Source organism: Xenopus tropicalis, chromosome 3 (genome assembly GCF_000004195.4).
Source record: "Xenopus tropicalis strain Nigerian chromosome 3, UCB_Xtro_10.0, whole genome shotgun sequence".
Classification (NCBI taxonomy): Eukaryota; Metazoa; Chordata; class Amphibia; order Anura; family Pipidae; genus Xenopus; species Xenopus tropicalis.
The window spans coordinates 138,306,650-138,327,190 of NC_030679.2; the positions used below are offsets into that span (position 1 = coordinate 138,306,650).

General features: G+C 43.2%; 1 protein-coding gene across 7 annotated transcripts; it reads left to right on the forward strand.

Moving 5' to 3' along the window:
- The first annotated feature begins 1,354 nt into the window (after window positions 1-1,354).
- On the forward strand, window positions 1,355-19,911 carry ilf3 (interleukin enhancer binding factor 3). 7 transcript variants are annotated; one of them, XM_012953092.1, is made up of 20 exons: window positions 1,355-1,528; window positions 4,449-4,509; window positions 4,595-4,821; window positions 4,904-5,084; window positions 5,174-5,321; window positions 6,588-6,679; window positions 7,092-7,187; window positions 7,849-7,960; window positions 8,049-8,146; window positions 8,292-8,406; window positions 8,497-8,607; window positions 9,043-9,242; window positions 10,130-10,270; window positions 10,548-10,685; window positions 10,814-10,990; window positions 11,193-11,340; window positions 11,545-11,607; window positions 16,234-16,647; window positions 16,853-16,975; window positions 18,948-19,911. In XM_012953092.1, the coding sequence occupies exons 2-20, from the start codon at window positions 4,507-4,509 to the stop codon at window positions 19,085-19,087; spliced, it is 2,727 nt and encodes a 908-aa protein (XP_012808546.1). In that variant the 5' UTR covers window positions 1,355-1,528; window positions 4,449-4,506; the 3' UTR covers window positions 19,088-19,911.
- Window positions 19,912-20,541: the final 630 nt, after the last annotated feature.

A 20,541-nucleotide genomic window follows, 5' to 3' on the forward strand; every position in this document is an offset into this window, starting at 1 on the left:
GAATAGAATTTGCTTATTTAATTTGGACATTAATAGAATTATTGCATATCTATCTTGTTTGAACCCAGAATTAGAGATATTAAGTGCAGGGCCTAAACATAAATTGGGGACATCTAACCTATGATATGGGGCAGACTCTTCCTGTGACCCCAGAGTGTACCCTGCACCCTCCCCAGTGTAGTTTTGACTCCAGTGCACTTTGCTGGGAACCCTTGGACTTATGGGCCTTCTCTTCCCGGTATATAACATTGGTATTGAGTACAGGTATAGTACCCGTTATCCAGAATGTTCCTTCGTTCCTTATGTCTATACTAAAAAAGCAATAAAACATTAATTAAACTCAGTAGGACTGTTCTGCCCCCAATAAGGATTAATTATATCTTAGTTGGGATCAAGTACAGGTACTGTTTTATTATTACAGAGAAAAGGGAATCATTTAACCATTAAATAAACCCAATAGGGCTGTTCTGCCCCCAATAAGGGGTAATTATATCTTAGTTGGGATCAAGTACAGGTACTGTTTTATTATTACAGAGAAAAGGGAATCATTTAACCATGAAATAAACCCAATAGGGCTGTTCTGCCCCCAATAAGGGGTAATCAAGTACAGGTACTGTTTTATAAAAGAGAAAGGGATCTATAAAAATCTAAATTATTTGATTAAACTGGAGCCTATGGGAGACAGGCTTTCCGGATAACAGATCCCATACCTGTATCAATTTTGCTAGTTAGGCTAGTGATTACCAGCCAGCTGGCAACCCCTACTTGGGAGAGCACCCAGGTTGCATTATATATATATCTCCCACTGCAAATCACCCACAATCTAACGTTGCCACCTGGCTAGTATTTTTTTATCGTCATGGAAGCCTACCTGTAGCCTTTGCAGTAGTGCAACTATAACTACACTACAGACACCCCTCAAGCACATACTAGTAGCACACTACCTTGTATCAATATTACACCCCTTAGTCCTAGGTAAAAGCCTCTATGTACGTAGATTCTATTGCGCTGTCGCCCCACACAAGTTTCCCTCCATCCATGGATCCCTGAGCCCTTCCCCTGTACATACACAGCTCACAAATCTAATACGTTCCCACTCATAACCCAATAGTCCAAACTGTCGAGTTTATTATGGTTATGCGCAGCTAAGACAATTTCCATTGTTTCCCACGCTGATCTCAAGCCGCAGCAGCCATGTTGTCCCCACCCACCCCCAAACCCACGTCAGCCCTCCAATCAAAGCCGGTGTGTTTTCCAAGCCTCCTTTTCACAATCATACAAGTGAGTTGACCCCAGATGGAGGCGTGAAACGCATTAATGCCGGGGGGCGTTCCTCGGCGGCACTATATAACCCTTTCGCTTAAATGCGCCTCCGCTTTAAATCCAAGTAGCGGGGAGCTGCTGTCCTTCGCGCCGTTCTCTAGTCACGTGAGCGCGCTCAGCCAACCACCGAGCGGACTGTGCAGCCCCCTCCTCCCGCCTTCTCTCCATTGCGCAGTCCGGCAGTTACATCGCCAGGCGCAAACAGGTGAGCACGATCGCTTATTAACGGGAACGTATGTTCGAAGCATATACGTTTAAAAGGGTGGGGTTTAACCGGGGCCTTTATTTGTTTGTTCGCTTTACTTTTATACTACGCCAGCTCCAGCGCCATTTTATTTACTACTTCCGACATTTTGTGCCATTCGCCGCTGCTCTGCCCGTATTAGGATTAAGCCTCGTTATCCTGTTCAGTCTCTGTTTGTCCGTATCGGGTGAGTGTGGGGAGTCTTATTGTGTAGAACGCTGCTTCTCTAGACGTTCCATGAAGCCGGCGCAGACAAAATGGCGGCCTGTGGCGAGCAGTACGGGGTCTCCTGCTCCGAATCGCACGGGCGGCTGCAGGGCCTTTGTCATGCCGGCTGCGGGAGGGGAAGTGACCCAAGTACGGCCCCCTCCGCCTATAAACAGTGTATTGGGGCTTTGTATGAACTGAAACTGATATTATTAGGGCCCCTTAAAGCCCCATTGTCCCCCAGTAAGTGGGGCCCTATAAATCACAGGGGCCCATTGCATAATTACATCCTCCATAACTCCCCATTTGGTATAAATGGTTTCCCTCTGTATAATACATACACACACAATGCATTTTACTTGTTTATAGACCAATCACTGCTTTTTTTCATTGGGGATATAGTCTATACCAGCCCAATGTATCTGGGGATTTATAATATAAATATTAACCTTTGTGGTAGAATAAAAAAAAGCTTTCTTTGCTTTGTGTGGTTGGGCATTCATGGGCTATTGTGCATTATCTGATGTCCCTTTATTTATATATATATATATATATATATATAATAGACTGGGTGGTGCGTTTTAACCTGATGTTGGTCAGGACAAGGCTTAATAGCCCTCATCATTGCTACTGTTATGGCTCCTTTAATTGTTCTTAATGTCAATGCAACCGTAAAGGTCCCCATACACGGGCCGACTATAGCTGCCGATATCGGTCCCTTGGACAGATTCGGCAGCTAATCGGCCCATGTATGGGCAGAACAGAGCGGCCTGGCCAACCAATATCTGGCCTGAAATTGGCCAGATCTCGATCGGCCAGGTTAGAAAATTCAGTCGGTCCAGTGCGGTCCCCGAACCGACTGCCCCATAACCACAAATGTAATCCGATCGTTTGGCCCCAGGGCTTCCTATCGGGTTACTTCCTACCCAATATCGCCCACCCGTAGGTGGGGATATCGGGTGAAGATCCGCTCACTTGGTGACATTGCCAAGCGAGCGGATCTTATAGTGTATGGGCACCTTAAGCCTTTTTAAAGGAGAAGGAAAGGTGCAATCATTGGGGGGGGGGTGCACCCCAGGCTGGCGCTCCTGATAGGGGAAAACCGTATCAGCCCGGAGTAGCTGTAGGCTGGGGCAATTTTTCCTAACAGGAGCACCAGCCTGGGGTATAAGGTAATTTACATTTTGAACCCCCCCACCCCAGCTACTGTACCTTTCCTTCTCCATTAAAGCTGGCCATACATGTGGCGATCTGACGATGGTCGCACGAAACATCGTCAGATCCGCCACACACCATTCAGGGCTGAAACGGCAGATAAGGAGGTAGAAACAATAGGATTTCTACCGCCTTCTGCCGATTCAGCGCTGAAGGGAGATTTTGGTCAGGCGCCTTCTATGGCGCCCGATCAAAATTTTCAAGCTGGTCCGATCGGCGAGTTGGCCGATATCGGTCGACTCGCCGACATACCATACACGCACTGAATATTTCGTACGATATTATCGGTACGTGTATGGCCACCTTAAAGGTCTCATTTGGGCTCCAGGCCACAGGCAGGGCTTTATAACCCATGCATGTCTATCCTGCTAGGCTAGATATGGTGTGCTTAGTTTCTGCTATGAGTTGGTGGGCTACCAAATGGACAATCTTGGAGGGGTGGGGGTAGCCATAGTGATGTCCCTTAATCCAGCATAGGGGCTTTGTGTTTGTGGAACATAACTTTCTGGTATTTAGTGTTGTTTCATGTACACTGCCTGACAAAGGGTCTAGGGCAGGGGTCCCTAACCTTTCTTAAGGTGGCCATACACGGGCAGATTGTAGCTGCCGATATCGGTTCCTTAGACTGTGTAGGGGCACAAACGATGGGCCTGCAGGTCAAAAAATGTAGTCGGGTTGGGGACTGCTTCGACTCGTTGGTGTGGTGGCCCCTGAACAGGCTGCGCCTATTACCAGTGTTCCAATTTGATCATTTGGCCCCAGGGCCAAACGACTGTCTTAGCCTAAATTCACCTGGTATCACCCACCCATAGGTCGCCAAGTGAGCAGGTCTTAACTTGTATGGCCACCTTTACTCGTGAGCCAGAGTCAAATGTAAAGACTCGGAGAGCAACACAAACACCATAAAAGTTCATGGAGGAGCCAAATAAGGGCTGTGATTGGCTATTAGGCAGCCTCTATGCACACTATCAGCTTACAGGGGGCTTTATTTGGTAGGAAATCTTGTTTGTATTCAACTAAAACAAGTCAGGAATTCAAAAATAACTCCCTGGTTTAGGGGCACTGGGATCAACATCCAAGGGGTTGGGGAGCAACATGTTACCCCATAGCCACTGGTTGGGGATTACTGGTCTATGGCTAGATTGATTTGACCTATATTGACATATATTTTATCTTGCCATGTAACATTTTTGTGTGGTTGGGTTTTGACCCATCGATAAAGCTTGTCCAGTAAATCTGATCCCCTTTTTAAGCATAAAACTGACAAAAAGTAATAATTACAGACATAATAGCGCAGAGATTAACTGTCCTTTAAGTTTCCAGACTATAGATCAGTCGCTGATTAACCAGCAACACAATCAGTGCTGCTGGGGTATGGCTGAAACAGGAAGTGTGCTGGGAACCATGTGGCAGTGTAAGGGTCACAAGACCAATTCAAATATTTTTTCTTTTTTTATAGGTCTTTCCAGCAAGTGACTGTCCTCCTTTTCAACCATCTAGACCACCAATCTCTTACAATGGTAAAATATATTTATTTTTTACGCACCAATCAATGTCTTTCCACTTGATATTCTGTTAAAACATGATTTTTATTTTTTCTTCCAGCGTCCCATGCGCATCTTTTTGAATGATGACCGCCATGTCATGGCAAAGCACTCTGTGGTGTATCCCACTCAGGAGGAGTTGGAGGCTGTACAGAACATGGTATCCCACACAGAGCGGGCCCTAAAGGCAGTCTCTGACTGGATTGATCAGCAAGAAAAAGATTGCAGTGGAGAGCAAGAACAACCAGAGCCAGAAGAACCTGAGACAACAGAGGAGGGCAAGGACAGGTAATTTAGTCATCTTGCAGGGGTAACCATGTATAATTATGGTCCGTAGCTTTGTATTTCATGTATTCCTTATTTTTTGTAGCGAAGGAAAAACTGGAGAGAATCCAACAAGGACTCTACGTGGCGTGATGAGGGTTGGACTTGTTGCCAAAGGGCTTCTTCTGAAGGGAGACTTGGACCTTGAACTTGTGCTGTTGTGCAGAGACAAACCCACAATTTCTCTCCTAAAAAGGGTGGCAGATAACCTTGTCCTGCAGTTTGAGGTATGAAAAATACATTCTAGTACATGCACTCTCCTATTGGTGGTTCTGTTTGTTTGAAACATGCCTTCCTTATTCTCTTACCCTTACAGACAGTATCTGAGGATAAATATGAAGTCATACAGAACATAAGAGAAGCTTCAATTGTTATCAAAAACACTAAAGAGCCCCCTCTGACTCTCAACATCCGTCTCACATCCCCCCTGGTCCGAGAAGAGATGGAGAAACTGAGCGCTGGAGGTATGGGAAGAAGAAAACGGGCAGTGATCACACTACTAAACCTTCTCCTTTAAATTATGCAATCAGCCCCACCCCATATCTGGTTTGGCTTCAGATCAGTGTTTGCTTATTTGTCTCATTCATAGAAGATCATAACTGCACTGTTTAAACCTGCCTGTGTTGCTGTAATACCCATGTATTCTGGGCCTTGTTGCCAGCTGTGTTATAACTATCTATAGTGGCCTTTTGCTATGGTTATTACAGTTGTCCACTTGCTGTGCCAGAGAGTCTGCTACTTACTGTAAAGGGTAACAGTGCCCTCTGGCTCAGAGTGGCTTTCTTGACAGTAGAAGGTATATATTTGCATGTACATTGGGATGTGTGTGTGTTGCAGCAAAAATGACTGACGTGGCCCTGTTTTGAAAGGAGTCTACTGCCAACCTGTTTACAGTCAAAGCAGAGTTTTGGATAAAGTTAGATTAGTTTTTGTATGTGGAAAATCTAAACAAACACAACTCCGTTTCCCAAGCCGTTTTACTGTTAAGGCAACTTTTCTATTTAATAGGCTAGCCTTATCTAAAACCCTGGTCTTCAGGCATTTGACTTGCTGCAGCACAGACTGGATCCCAACTTGTTGTGCTTCTATGAATATATTGATATTTTTCTATATGGTTCTGACATTTGATCTCGTATCAAGACTTCTAGTTTGTCGATTTTTAGGGACGCTGGACCTTTGACCAACAGGACTCTCTCTGTCATGGGCTGTGGCCAGGGCAGTCGAGCTGGGTTGGGATAGTGTTCCACTGTACAGAGATCTTAGCTTCTAGCTGCAGAGTGTGGGGTATCTTGATCATTGAAGCAGCATTCTGTCCCTTCGGCTGATATGTCTATTTTATTTTGTTGTCTGGTTAAATATTAACTCATCGGTTTAAATCTTGTGTGCCGCTAAGGCTATACTAAATCACAAAGAATAAATGACAGACTGCTGCTTTAATGCATTTTACTATTGTAGTGTTCTAGTCTTGGTAATAGCATGGGTTTTGTTTTCTATGTTATTTTTCCAGCCCATAGTATAGTGTTTTTTGTTTTTTTTTTTTTTTGTTTATGGGATGCGTTGGGTGTGCTAGGGATTCCCTGAAGATTTTTTTTCCTTAGTTTAGCTTTAGTCAGTTTATGAAGAGAGCAGTTATAGGAGCCCCACTGCCCTCTGGAAGCTGCCTCATCCCCTGTCCACCTGACAGACACCCCCTTGGTCAAACCGTGCCTTGTCTTCTTATCCATGAATAGAAACGCTAACAGTCAGCGATCCTCCGGACGTTCTGGACAGGCACAAATGCCTTGCTGCATTGGCGTCACTCCGACACGCCAAGTGGTTCCAGGTTTGCATTTTATTATTTCTGTCTTAAAGTAGTAAAAGCAATTTATTTTATACTTAATGTAATCACATGTTTAAAGCAACTATTATGTTAACACCACAAATAACTGCAGGACTTGGCACCTGTCTCTCAGTAGGCTGTATAAGAGCGCGCACTTTGAGTATACGCCACCTCACGTGGTAACGTAAATGCCTACTGCATAGTTGCTGCTTTGTTCTAAGAGTAATTTTATTTTATTTTTTGCTACACGTAATTGCAAACTTAATACATACATAAGACATATTCTTAAACATAGTTTATTTTACCCTTGACAAAGTAGCACTAAAATTTTGTACTTTTTATTTATTTTTATTTTTTTTCCTCTTCTGATCTGATTGTGGCACCACATGTTGACCTGTATTTGATATTGTCTTAGGCTAGGGCTAATGGACTGAAATCCTGCGTGATTGTCATTCGTGTGCTGCGGGATCTGTGCACACGTGTACCAACATGGGAGCCTCTTCGGGGATGGGTATGTTCCTAATCCTAACCTGCATTTTCTTTCTATTATGTTTTATGGTGTAGGAAAAGCTGATTGCAAACCCTACTGCCTGTGTATGGCCCATCTCTCAACATTAAGTGCTAACTTTATAAGAATTTTGGGAGAGTTAGTCATTTCTTTTAAAAATACTGCAGTTCTGTAATCCTGACAATGGATTTTGCATGCATATGGCCACCCATATATTTAATTAAGCTGTTCTTAACTGATGTATAAAGCAGCATTTTTATGTTGCTTTCTGTTCCTCCCCCACTATTGGTTTTGAGCATATACTTGGCCATAGTCAGCTCTTCTCAAGCCAGTACTCCCAAGCTCCACAGTGCATGCATCTAATGTCACAGGTGTGTTAATCATAGGAATGCAAGGCATTGTGGGATTCTGTCCTGACTGAAATAAAGCTTAATACTTAAATTTTAATCATGTTAGGACAGACACACTGTTAGCAGTTACATTTGATTAAGAATTTCTCAAATGTGTAATTGGGAACTGTGCTATAATAACATTTGAATTCCAATAGATTGCCCCTAATAAGGACTTGTTTATAAAATTATCTTGTTTGACTCTGTAACTGTAGTGGTTTAGTGGATTAGAATCCTAAATCTGCTTCTAACCTTAACATTCTGTATAATTCTAGCCTCTAGAACTTCTTTGTGAGAAGGCAATTGGAACAGCAAACAGGCCTATGGGTGCCGGGGAGGCACTAAGGAGAGTTCTGGAATGCCTTAGCTCTGGGATCCTCATGCCAGGTTTGTTACACATTCCTTTGCAAGTTGATTGACTTTTTTTTTATCTTGTGCCTTCCTAGAAATAATTTTTCTATCCCCTTTTGTTAAGATGGACCTGGTTTGTATGACCCTTGTGAAAAAGAGGCTAGTGATGCTCTTGAGCATCTTGAAAGACAACAAAGAGAGGACATCACACAGAGTGCACAGGTCCGTATTGCATGGTTGGCACTTTATATTGCATAGTATAATATATATGTTTTAGATTAGGTCTCCACACAGTTTTAATTGAACTGACGTACTCAAGTTCTAGATATCCAAGCCTTCTGTCTGACTTGTCATTTTCAATTTTCAGCATGCACTGAGATTAGCAGCTTTTGGGCAATTGCACAAAGTCTTGGGCATGGACCCATTACCTACAAAGATTCCAAAGAAAACCAAGGTTGAAACACCCACCATTGACTATACAGGTAAATTTTGGATTTACTCAAATATAAACGGAAAGCCTTTTAATCTGTACTTTGTTTTAACTGCTTTAACTGTTCTTATCAACCCTACAGTCCAGATTCCTCCCAGCACCACCTATGCCATGCCAGCTCTCAAGCGCCCCATGGAGGAGGATGGAGAAGACAAGTCGCCAAGTAAGAAGAAAAAGAAGATTCAGAAGAAAGGTATTTGAGTGTTACAGGCAGGAAACCTTGTTTTAAGCTTGAAAAAGACCCGCTTCATTGTCTACATTCAGTTTTAACTTGGTGTGTCCTGCAAGTCATGCAGGTATTTGACACAACAATTGGACTCCAGGCTCAGTTGAAACAGTGCAGTGGTTACTCTCTCAGAAAATAGTTGACCTGAGCGAGAAAGGAATGAGTAGTTAGTCCAGTCAGATGTTTAAAAAAAAAAAATTCAATATGGTACCTGCACTCTTCTGCTCAAGTGTGAAAGTTTGGTCAGACATAGCAAGATGAACAGCTACTGTGCAGAGTAATCGCAGAATAATACATCTGTTATAAAGCTATTTGTGTGTACAAATGGCTTCTATAAACCGAAAGCCTTGTGCCATCAATAACTGCCGTATTTACAGTTAACAATTCTGTAATCTGCAACAGATGAGAAGAGCGAACCCCCACAAGCTATGAATGCGTTAATGAGGCTGAACCAGCTCAAGCCAGGTCTGCAGTACAAGCTGATATCCCAGACAGGACCTGTACATGCACCTATCTTTACGATGTCCGTGGAAGTAGATGAAAAGACATTTGAAGCTTCAGGTCCTTCAAAGAAGACGGCAAAGCTCCATGTAGCAGTCAAAGTAAGTAACTTTGCTGATTATCTTTGCTGCTTATCTGTCACGTTTGACAAAAAATGTCAGCCTTGTAGGAATACGTCTCTTGCGTGGGAGAACAGGTTTTTGATTTCAAAACAAATCTGTTTATAGAGCTTCTCCAGCAGAAAAGTTTTTTTAATTTTGAAATTTCACATGGGGCTAGCCATATTAATTTCCAGGGTGCCACAGCCATGTGACATGTGCTCTGAAACTTCAGTCACACTTTACTGCTGAGCTGCAAGTTGGAGTGATATCACCCCCTCCCTCCCAGCAGCAGAACAATGGGAAGGGAGCAAGATAGCAGCTCCCAGTAGGTATTAGAATAGCACTCAATAGTAAGAAATCCAAGTCCGGCTTGGGACTCCTCCAGTTACATGGGAGTAGGAGAAACAATAGGTTAGCTGAAAGCAGTTCTAATGTGTAGCGCTGGCTGAAAGCTCCGACTCGGGCACAATGCACTGAGATGGCGCCTACACATCAGTATTACAACAACAAAAAATACATTTGTTGGTTCAAGAATAAAATGTTAAAAGCAGTCAATGATTTGCTATATAAACAGTGTAATTTAGAAATAAAGTACACCATAAAACTCATGACTGTCTCTCTTTAAAGGGCCATTCACTTTCTTTGTTCTGACTAGGCATATAGGAAAAAAAGTGGTGATAAAAATATGTAATGGTCCTTTTTAAGGCTTGTTTTCACAGCCAAAGGCTGCTAAAAATCAGGGCAGTAGTGGTTGCACCTGAATACAGTGGGAGCTTAAGCTTTTCTAAAGATCTGTGGGCTGCATTGCTTATTCCTCATATCCCTAATTAGACTTCTGTTGCTAGGCTTGCTAATTTGCTGACTGTTTAATCTGGTGCTTTTGAAAGGTGCTGCAAGACATGGGTCTCCCTACCGGTATGGAGGAAAAGGAAGAAGCAACTGATGAATCGGAACAGAAACCAGTTGTACAAACTCCAGCACAGCCAGCTGATTCCACACAAACTGATTCTGCTGCAGATCAAGCAGAGGTATGTTTCTCAGGTTTTGCTTTGATAACAAATCACTGTTTATTCACTGTTTTTTAATGATTCTTAAATCAAGGATATGAATAGGTCCACCCTGAAGCTTTCAGATTTTAGCTTTATTTTAGTACAACATTATACATTAATATTCTGACTCTTCATTTAATGCCTGAGTTTAAAGTTGCAACTTTGCTCATATTAAAAATTGCTCTCTGTGGATAGCTATAGTTTTATTGGTGGTTCTCGTTCTAGAACTAAATCTACTTTTTTTTCCCCTTTCTAGAGTGCAAAGCAGCAGGGACCTATTCTCACAAAGCATGGCAAGAACCCTGTCATGGAATTGAATGAGAAAAGACGTGGCCTGAAATATGAACTGATCTCAGAGACCGGTGGCAGTCACGATAAGCGCTTTGTAATGGAGGTAAGTTGGCTCTTGGTTTGACCTGCATTTGTCAAAGGGGGGGGGGGGGGGGGGGGGGGGAGTGTTACTGCACTGGTACTGTGGGACACAGGCTCAACAAGAAATACAATTTTTTTTTTAATTTTCAGGTTGAGGTTGATGGTGTGAAGTTTCAAGGATCTGGCTCTAACAAGAAAGTGGCAAAAGCTTATGCTGCACTTGCTGCCCTAGAAAAACTATTCCCAGACTACACAACATACGCAGAAGCTCCCAAGAAAAAGAGACCACCTATGATGCCACGAGGAGGTCCCAAATTTGCAGGAAAGGTGTGTGTGTGTGTGTGTTAAATTGCCCCACTATTGGATTACATTGTGTATGGTTACCTTTTACTTTCTATAAGTAATGGGTGGGACAAGTGGATTTGAAGTGGGAGGTTAAAGGTTGTGAACTAGTCACTACCTAGTCCAGCTTTGTGCCAAAAGCTGTAGATTCTAGTTCATTAAGACCATCCTTTTTTTTTTATTTAAGCAGCATAACCAAGGTTTTGGAATGATGTACAATGAGGTACCCCCTCCTCAAGCCATGAGAGGTCGTGGTAGAGGTGGAATGAATCGCGGCAGAGGAAGAGGCCGAGGTGGATTTGGTGGAGGAAACCACGGTGGCTACATGAACTCTGGTAGGTTCTGTACTTATTAAATGCTTTGTTGTATCTGGCTCTTAAGATACCTTGGATGAGTGGCACACTGCCAACTGCTACTATTCTAGGTTTATTCCATGTTGTACTGTTTGCAAGTAGTGAACAAAGATTATTGCTCTTAAAATGACAATGGGGAACCCTGTGTCTGTCTGTACTTTTAATATTTAACCTTCCCCTTAATAGGTGGCTATGGTGGAGGTTATGGTGGAAACTACAACTATCAAACTTCTGCGACGGCAGGATACAGTAAGTTGACTCATAACATAACTTGCTAAATTATAATTTGACTCAACTTTACCCTGGTTTGAATGTACTTTTTTGTTTTTATTGAAAGCTTCTTAAGCTCACCAGTAACCGCTTTTACTTCAGCCCAGAGGGGGGAATCCAAGATGGGTTTGTACATTAGCAGGCTTGTCGCTGTGTGTTTTCTCTTCCCCGAAGGCTGTTTGTTTGTGTATGCTTTCTAGATTACAAAGGCTGCCGACCTGACATGTCCATAATGCATAGAAACTTTTAATGGTGTAAAACAAGCGTAATAGTTTAAACGGCCTAGGTCACACCTGTGTTGGGTTATGGCAACGCACCATATTTATCATAATGCATCTAACTTATGAAGAAAGGTCTGCAATTTGTCTTTTTTTACATTTCTCTGCTTTGGTTTAACAAAGTGAGACGACATACAACTCACACCCTCGTTTATGCCTTTCCCCCTTTTTCACCACTTGGAGCAGCATCTACATATTTGGTGGGAGGGGGGAGACAGGAGCAGAGAAATCTAAAACATTGTATAAAAACTGTGGCTTAGTGCCCCTTTACAAAAAGAATTCTAATTCTTTTTTTCTCTCTGCTGTCTCCCCCTTTTTGTAGGTGACTTTTTCACAGACTGCTACGGTTATCATGATTTTGCATCTGCCTAGACCATCTCTAGAGTATTGTACCCATACACTCAACACCCACAAGCTTTTAAATCCAGTCTCTTGAACTACAAAGCCAAGAACATTCTACTTTTGTTTTTATTTTTCTCCTCCCTTGCCCTCTTACTTTCCCTTGTACATGACTGAGTTCTCGGAACGCACACCTCAAGCTTTCTGACTTTTAATCCCTTGGCAATGTATACAATTTTGGCAGACTGAACCTTCCCTGGGACATTTTTAATGCCGGAATGGAAGTTTTTTTTCCTAATGTCAACAGTTGAGATTTTAAATTGGCCAGTTACTGCACTCGTCGTTTCCCTAAATTGAAGCCACTCTACAGTTCTTGAAGCATAGCTTTGAGGGCACTTTATAACTTTTTTTTTAACTATTATTTTTTACTTAAATCTTGACAAGTGTTTTTATTGTCTTAAAGTCGCATTCATTGTTTTGGATTTTGGCGTGGTCATAATGTTTTAATAAACCGTGTTAAAACTACCGTGGATAAGCTCCTTTTTGTACATCTTGCTTTGGGCTGAGAATGCTCTTCTAAAATTGGCCATATTTTTGCTTGCAAACGGTCAATTTTACAATTGCCATTATGTGAAACCTTTGGCACTCCAGCTGTTGGCATGATTCCCGCTTGGCCATTGGGTGTACTGGCCTTTGTGGGCAGCCTATAGCCGGAGTGCCATAGGTTCTTTTAAGTAGCAGTGTTGCTACCGAGCTTCTGTTCAGTCCTCCTAGTCATTTAAATGGCTCTGTGGTTGGTTACCAGAGTCTGTCTTAAAGCAATGACCCAGGACATTTCTAAATCCTCTTCCCAGAGTTATTAGTAGATCCAGGGGCAGGAAACAATCACCCCCATTCACTTGGAATATTTCAGAATGGGGGTGGTTTTTTGTGCTGCCCTTTGAGCTACTAATTGCTGTGGTAAAAAAATAACCCTGTGTCATTGCTTTTAAAGGGGAACTTTCATATAAAACTTGTTGGGAATGTTAAAATGATAGTCATCTGACTTCTGTCTGCAGTGATGGGTTACAACTAACTCCTGCTTCTGCAACCTTCTTCCCAGAGTTGTTGGGACAGAAATCAAAGCTGGATTGTATAATACAAAGTCAGCATCGTGATTTCATCCTGACCTCTTGGAACACAGCAGCACCCCTCAGATGGTTGAGGCTCTGGCACAACCTTGTGTCACTGACCCCAATTCTCTACAGGGTTTAGGGGTACACCTCTGACCTTAAGAAGCAGATTGGGGTTTTTCCCTGCCCTAAAAACTAAATGGTATGTCAACCCGAAGGTACTTTGTCTAATTAAAGAGTCATTCTGAGCGACTTTCCGATGTGTCAGGAAGTGCTTAGAATTCAATTTCCTTTGATTAGGCACATTTATGGGTTTACATTCCCTTTAATTGCATATTATGTACTGGACAAATGTGTTAACTCTCCCAGCAATATTTGTAAATTGTTCTCTTTATAATGCTGCCCTACACAGTTCAGTTTTTAATGAGCAACCAATCCGTTTACTCTGAAACTTAAATGTTTAGTAACTGAAAAGGTAGGTTTATGGGGGGAAAATGCAGAAAGTAGGTTAAGTGAAGTAGCTTTTGTAGCTGTGTTGCCATGTGTGTTATGTTACAAAGCAGAAATATTGTGCTACTTTCTGCATTTTCCTCTGTGAAACATGTTGGTTGCCATTAAGGCCTGAACTTCAGGGCCCTTGAGGGAGACCTTTTGTGCCTTACCTGTGTGACCCTTTGGACTGAACTTGGCCATTTTTGATAAATTTTCATCTATCCTTGGCTCCAAGCTAATGTATAGTGTTGCAGGAGCAGTTAATATCAGGTATAGTTGCATAGCTTGTCTGTTGTAGAGCTGTGGAACACTCCATTAATAGGGGGCTGTGCTATCTTGTGTAGGGGATAGTACTATATATGCTGTAGGCTTTCTTTTGGCCTCTGGTTATTTGCCTGTTCTGCTCATATCTGTTATCTTCACGTGATACTATTCAAATTAACTGCTTTTGAAAGGCTGCAGTTTTTCACGAGTTAATATTTTTGAGATATTAAGTTTGAACTGTTTTTGTGGTAAAAGCATGCAGTTTTGCTTAAGCGTTCATGACTTGCTGACTGACGACACCTTTTTCATATCATGTACTGTATAGTGGTGGTGTGTATTGATATATCCTGACAGGGCCTTGGTGTGCCTGGAAGGCTTTGGTACAGTGACCGCTTGATACCGCCTAATTTACCTTACAGCTTCAGCAGAGCTTCTCTTAAATACTTCTGGCAAGTTTATTTAGTGTACTGTTATGGGATTAATGAGAGTATTTCTGGCTGTCTCACCATTTCACTTGAAATTCAGTAATGTAGCTCTAAATCATATAAACTGTGTGGCACCAGGTGTATTTTGTAGTTAGAAGTTAATATCTTACTGCATTGACCTGCAATAAATGGGCAAATACACAAGTAAAAATAATCCTCTGTACAAGAGGGCCCTGCCCAAAAGCTTCAGTCTAAATGAGGCAATATGTAGAATAAGAGGTTTTGGGTTCAGCTCCAGTAACAAGTCATTGCTTCTGATCTGTAGGCAGAGGTTCTACATTTCAAAGGGACTTAGTTTAGGAACTGCTTGACTAATTTTCCCATAGGTGATTAATTCTTGGTAGTCTGAAACCTGTCAGTGACATAGTAGGGTCATGTAACTGCATGCTCTTCTGGCTAGTAAGCAATCCCAGTGTTTAGGGTGGAAATCCCTTGTAGCTAAAATAACTCTGTACCCAGAACATGTGTGCAAGCCGGCTAGGGTTGGGTTTGTTGTACAGATGTGCCAGGCACACACCATGTAGAGGGGTACATTCACAGGTGGTAATACAGAAGCCTACATTTGCCCCTTAAAGAGGTATTTCATTGCCTCCTATTGATGAGTTCATTTGAAATCTCAGCAGATATCTAGCTGCGTGGGTTCCTTACCCTTAATCCTAGTATGCACGCAGCAGTTTGAGTGACAGACAGAAAATATATAATTAACACCAGAACAACATAATAGCATTTGTCGGTGAGCCAGATAGAATATTAGTCCAATTTAAATAGTCCATTCTGTAACAAAGTGAACAGCCCCTTAATTTTTTTGATGTCCATACTGGACTTTCCTCGTCAGTATTTCCTTGGTGATACAAAGCCATGTCCTCACATGGTTCTGGCTTCCTTAGGTTTGACTTGGCTATTCATGCTTCTCTAGATTCCACCCAAGTTTTGTTGCTTGGTTTCAGACAGTATAATATGTTTAATTAAAGGGGTGGTTTGCCTTCAGTTTAATATTTAGTATGTGTTAGAATGGCAGATTTTCAGTTGGCCTTTATTTTTTAGTTGGCCTCTATTATCTTTATTCATATTCCTGACTTTCAAGTTGCTGCCTGGTTGCTAGGTTAAATAGGGCCCTAGCAACCTGATAGCTGCTGAAATTCCAACCTTGAGAGCTGCTGGTGGGGAAAAAAGCTAAATCAAAAGCCGCAAATAAATGAAGGTCAATTGCAGATTCTCATAATAGCACTTTATATCCTACTGAAGGTGAAAGGTTAAGCCCTTAAGGTGAAATATGCACTGTCCCCAAGCTTATGATTCACCTGTGGTTTCTCTTGAAGCTCGGATTGGCTGCCAGCCCAGGGGCTGACTGGAGGGTTAGTAAATGGATCCTTGGCCATAGTAAGCAGTACTATAACCCTGCCAAACCCAAATGCCTTCCTAATAACAATATCACCTGACAATGAAAAGGTTTCTTCTGCTTATCATTCTGCTTGCATTTTTCTGCTGCGCCATGTAGAACGGGGAGAGTTAGCCACATTGCACACGAGTTCCGTTTAAAACATTAAAAATGTTGCTTTATTGGTCACTGTCAGCTGATTTTTTTTTTAATCCTGTTTTTTAGCACTGCGCTCACTCTCTATTTCCATGTTACAGGTCAGTTCTATAGCAACGGAGGAGCTTCAGGCAACGCAGGAGGAGGTGGTGCAGGAACTGGTGGCTACAGCTCTTACTATCAGGGAGATGGTTATAATGCGCCAACTCCACCAAAACCTTTTGTAAACAAGAAGCCACCCCCTCCTCAACAGCAGCAACAACAGCAACAACAACCACCTTCACAGCATGCCAGCAACCCTCCCAAACCAGCCTATAACCAAGGCTACCAGGGCCATCAAGGGCAGCAACAACAACAGCAGCAACAACAGCAGCAGCAGACTTACAATCAGAACCAGTACAGCAACTATGGGCCACCTCAGAAACAAAAGGGTGGTTACAACCAGGGGGCACAGGGAGGTGGAAGCGGAGGATCTTACAACTACTCCAACTCTTACACAGGAGGTGCAAGCTCGGGTGAGTAATGGTATTATTGCGAGCTGCTGCTGCTTTGTGGATTACATATACCAGAAAAGTGTGCCAATCAAAGCCATTCTGGTATACTCCAAGCTGACCTAGGCTTTCCCTATACTTCACTAATTCTGAATATTTAATTTTGGTCACTTCTATACATTCTGGATAGCACTGGTATTCCATGTTCTAAACTCTCCCTGGTCTTTAGGGTACGGCAGTGGAGAGGGTGCAGGAGGGCGAGGCGGCAGCTCTTACACAGCGCCTAGCTCTGGTTACAACGCAGGGGCGCACACCGGCTATGGTGGAGCCAGCAGTACCTCATCGTACCAAGGCAAGCGGCTATTTAGTGCATACCTCCCTCTAATTGGGGGGGAGCTTTATAGGATACTGTCGTGATTTTGATGGTGTAGCTTTAAAGGAACAGTAACACCAAAAAATTGTTTTAAAGTAATTAAAATATAATGTACAGTTGCCCTGCACTGGTACAAGTTGGGTTTCTGTAGCAAACACCCCAGCTGTACTGGTGCAGGAATGGCTGCCCCCGGGGCTACACAGCGGGGTATTTATATCAACTATAGTAGGGTTTCTGTAGCAAACACCCCAGCTGTACCAGTGCAGGAATGGCTGCCCCCGGGGCTACACAGCGGGGTATTTATATAAACTATAGTAGGGTTTCTGTAGCAAACACCCCAGCTGTACCAGTGCAGGAATGGCTGCCCCCGGGGCTACACAGCGGGTATTTATATAAACTATAGTAGGGTTTCTGTAGCAAACACCCCAGCTGTACCAGTGCAGGAATGGCTGCCCCCGGGGCTACACAGCGGGGTGTTTATATAAACTATAGTAGGGTTTCTGTAGCAAACACCCCAGCTGTACCAGTGCAGGAATGGCTGCCCCCGGGGCTACACAGCGGGGTATTTATATAAACTATAGTAGGGTTTCTGTAGCAAACACCCCAGCTGTACCAGTGCAGGAATGGCTGCCCCTGGGGCTACACAGCGGGGTATTTATATAAACTATAGTAGGGTTTCTGTAGCAAACACCCCAGCTGTACCAGTGCAGGAATGGCTGCCCCGGGGCTACACAGCGGGGTATTTATATAAACTATAGTAGGGTTTCTGTAGCAAACACCCCAGCTGTAACAGTGCAGGAATGGCTGCCCCCGGGGCTACACAGCGGGGTATTTATATAAACTATAGTAGGGTTTCTGTAGCAAACACCCCAGCTGTACCAGTGCAGGAATGGCTGCCCCCGGGGCTACACAGCGGGTATTTATATAAACTATAGTAGGGTTTCTGTAGCAAACAACCCAGCTGTACCAGTGCAGGGCAATAGTACATCATATTGTACTTATACAGTTATTTTTTTGGTGTTACTGTTCCTTTAATACTATATTTCACTGTGTGCTGTGAACATTAGTTCTTTTTGAAATTTGTAGGCAGCCATCTCACTTTGCCTGATCCTGTGCTTGAGATACAGCCAACACAGCATTATGCAAGTGTTTAAAGGCTCTGTTCAATTTCTTATGTTATGGATGATGGGGACATACTACATATATACTATTCTCCTACTGGCTGTTGTACTTTTATAGATGTGTATTAAGCTGTGTAGACTGTCAGAGCTGATTGGAAAGGAACAGCTCAGTGTAAAAATGAAACCAGGTATAATAGACACTGTGCAAAATAAAAAAACATTTGTAATATAGTTGGGCAAAAATGTATCTATAAAGGCTGCAGTGGGCAGATGTCTAACATAATAGCCAGAACACTACTTCCTGCTTTCAGCTCTCTAACTTCTTAGTCTGACTTTAGGGGGGGGCACATGGGACGTAACTGTTCGGTTAGTTTGTGAGCAGGCAGGACAGATTCATATGCAAACTAACTGACTGACTGTTATGTCCTATATGCCCCCCCTCAAAATACTGACTGCTAATAGCTTGTGTTGAAAGCAGGAAGTAGGGTTCTGGCTATTATGTTAGGCATCTGCCTACTCCAGCCTTAATAGATTACATTTGTGGCTGACTAACTATATTGGAAACCTTTTTAAGGGGACATTGTTCTTTTAAGTCACTGTACCGCTGCAGAGCGAGACTGCATCAACACACTGATGTGCTCCTCTGCCAACAGGAATTTGAAACCTGCCCGATAAACAGCTGGCCAGTCTCCATCCAGATATTGGTCAAGCAGGGCCCATCTAAGGGCCCCATACACGGGGCCATTAAGCTTTCATGTGAATCTGTTGCATTTATCTGACTGTTTGTGGCTTTCAGATGTCTGTATTAATGGAATTCACTCTCATTGTAGGTTACACGCAGTCGAACTACAATCAAGGTCCCCCCGGACAGAACTACAGTGGCCCCCCAAATAATTACCAAGCGCCTCAGGGAGGAGCAGGTGGTTACGGCAGGAATACAGACCACAACATGAGCTACCAGTACAGATAAACTCTCTAGCCCCCCCAGTCTCCCTGCGAGGGGAGCCCCAAGCTTTTGTTACTTACCACTTCTCGTTTTAAGACATCGTTAAGGGGATGTTCTGCTCTTCCCCCTCCTCCTTGTTGCAGTGCTTTTATGTAACGGCCTCACTCTGCTCCCTTCTAAACGGTCTCTTCCACTTTCTCCTCAAATCTGTCCCTCCGCCATATTGTCGGAACTCTCCACCGCGCCCGGAAGCAGCCTTGTCTGTAGTGTGTAAGTTTGGTTTCCTTCCGCCCTTGTCCTGTACTTGTTCAACTTGGAACCATAGTGACGTGTGGAAGTCAAGGAAGGTTTAAACATGGCTGCCAGAACCTTTCTGCTCTTAGGATTTGTACACTCTAAGCCAAATCCTAACCCCAAACACAAGCGGATAAGGTTTTGCACTAACCCCCCGACTGGTTTAACGGCTCTGTGGCGCCATTTTCACTGTCCCGCGCTTGCATTTGGCACTTTCACTGCTGCGCGCAGAGGCTGGGAGAGAGGGTATTTAGCCTGTTCTCTAGGTAAGGGAAGTTTTAATCCTGAGCAGAACATTCATCCATTTTCACCTCCATTTCCCTATCGTTAAAATAATTCTGTGAAGTGACTTAACAAGCTTTATGTATTTTAACGCGTTAGTGTTTTGAAATGTTTTTTGTTTTTTTCCCTCATTTTTGTTCTTTCCCCGTTTTATAAGTGAAGAATTTATTTTAAGAATACAGTGGGATGCGTTCTTTTTTTGTATGTCTCGTATCATTCAGGCAGTATCTGGAGTGAACCGAAACATAGGTGAATAAAATGTAAAAAAAGGAGCTTTGCCTCTGCTCGTCCTTCTCTTCACCAAATGCCAGGATGTAATCTCATTGGCTGTGCAGCTCACTGTGTGTGGCTTCTATCCTGTAGGGGGCACAGCAGCCGCCTTTGGTCCTGTAGGGGGCACAGCTGCTACCCTCTGTCCTGTAGGGGGCACAGCTGCTACCCTCTGTCCTGTAGGGGGCACAGCTGCTACCCTCTGTCCTGTAGGGGGCACAGCTGCTACCCTCTGTCCTGTAGGGGGCACAGCTGCTACCCTCTGTACAGTAGGGGCATACATTTATTGGTACAGACTTGGGGGGGGGGGGGGAGATCCTGTCAATTTAATGCCACAATGGTGACCATTTTCCAGAATCCCTTTAAGCTAGGGGTGAGAAGGACTAATTCTGTAATATTAAAGGTATATCTCAAGTAACTATACGTAGTTTAAGAACTACACAAAGGAATGGACCTCATAGACCTCATAATATACATTAGTTACACTATTGGATTTAAAGATCCCACAGTCCCTTCCCAGAGGCTATTATCCCCCCACTGCTACTATAGGCACCATCTCTCCCTACTATACCTGCTATCCCACAGCCACAGTCCCTTCCCAGAGGCTATTATCCCACTGCTACTATAGCCAC

Excerpts from the sequence above, each read along its gene's own strand:
- ilf3 (XM_012953092.1), top strand. Across the intron at positions 8,407-8,496 it reads ACCCACCATTGACTATACAG|TCCAGATTCCTCCCAGCACC; the intron begins GTAAATTTTGGA and ends TCAACCCTACAG. Across the intron at positions 10,271-10,547 it reads CTGCTGCAGATCAAGCAGAG|AGTGCAAAGCAGCAGGGACC; the intron begins GTATGTTTCTCA and ends TCCCCTTTCTAG.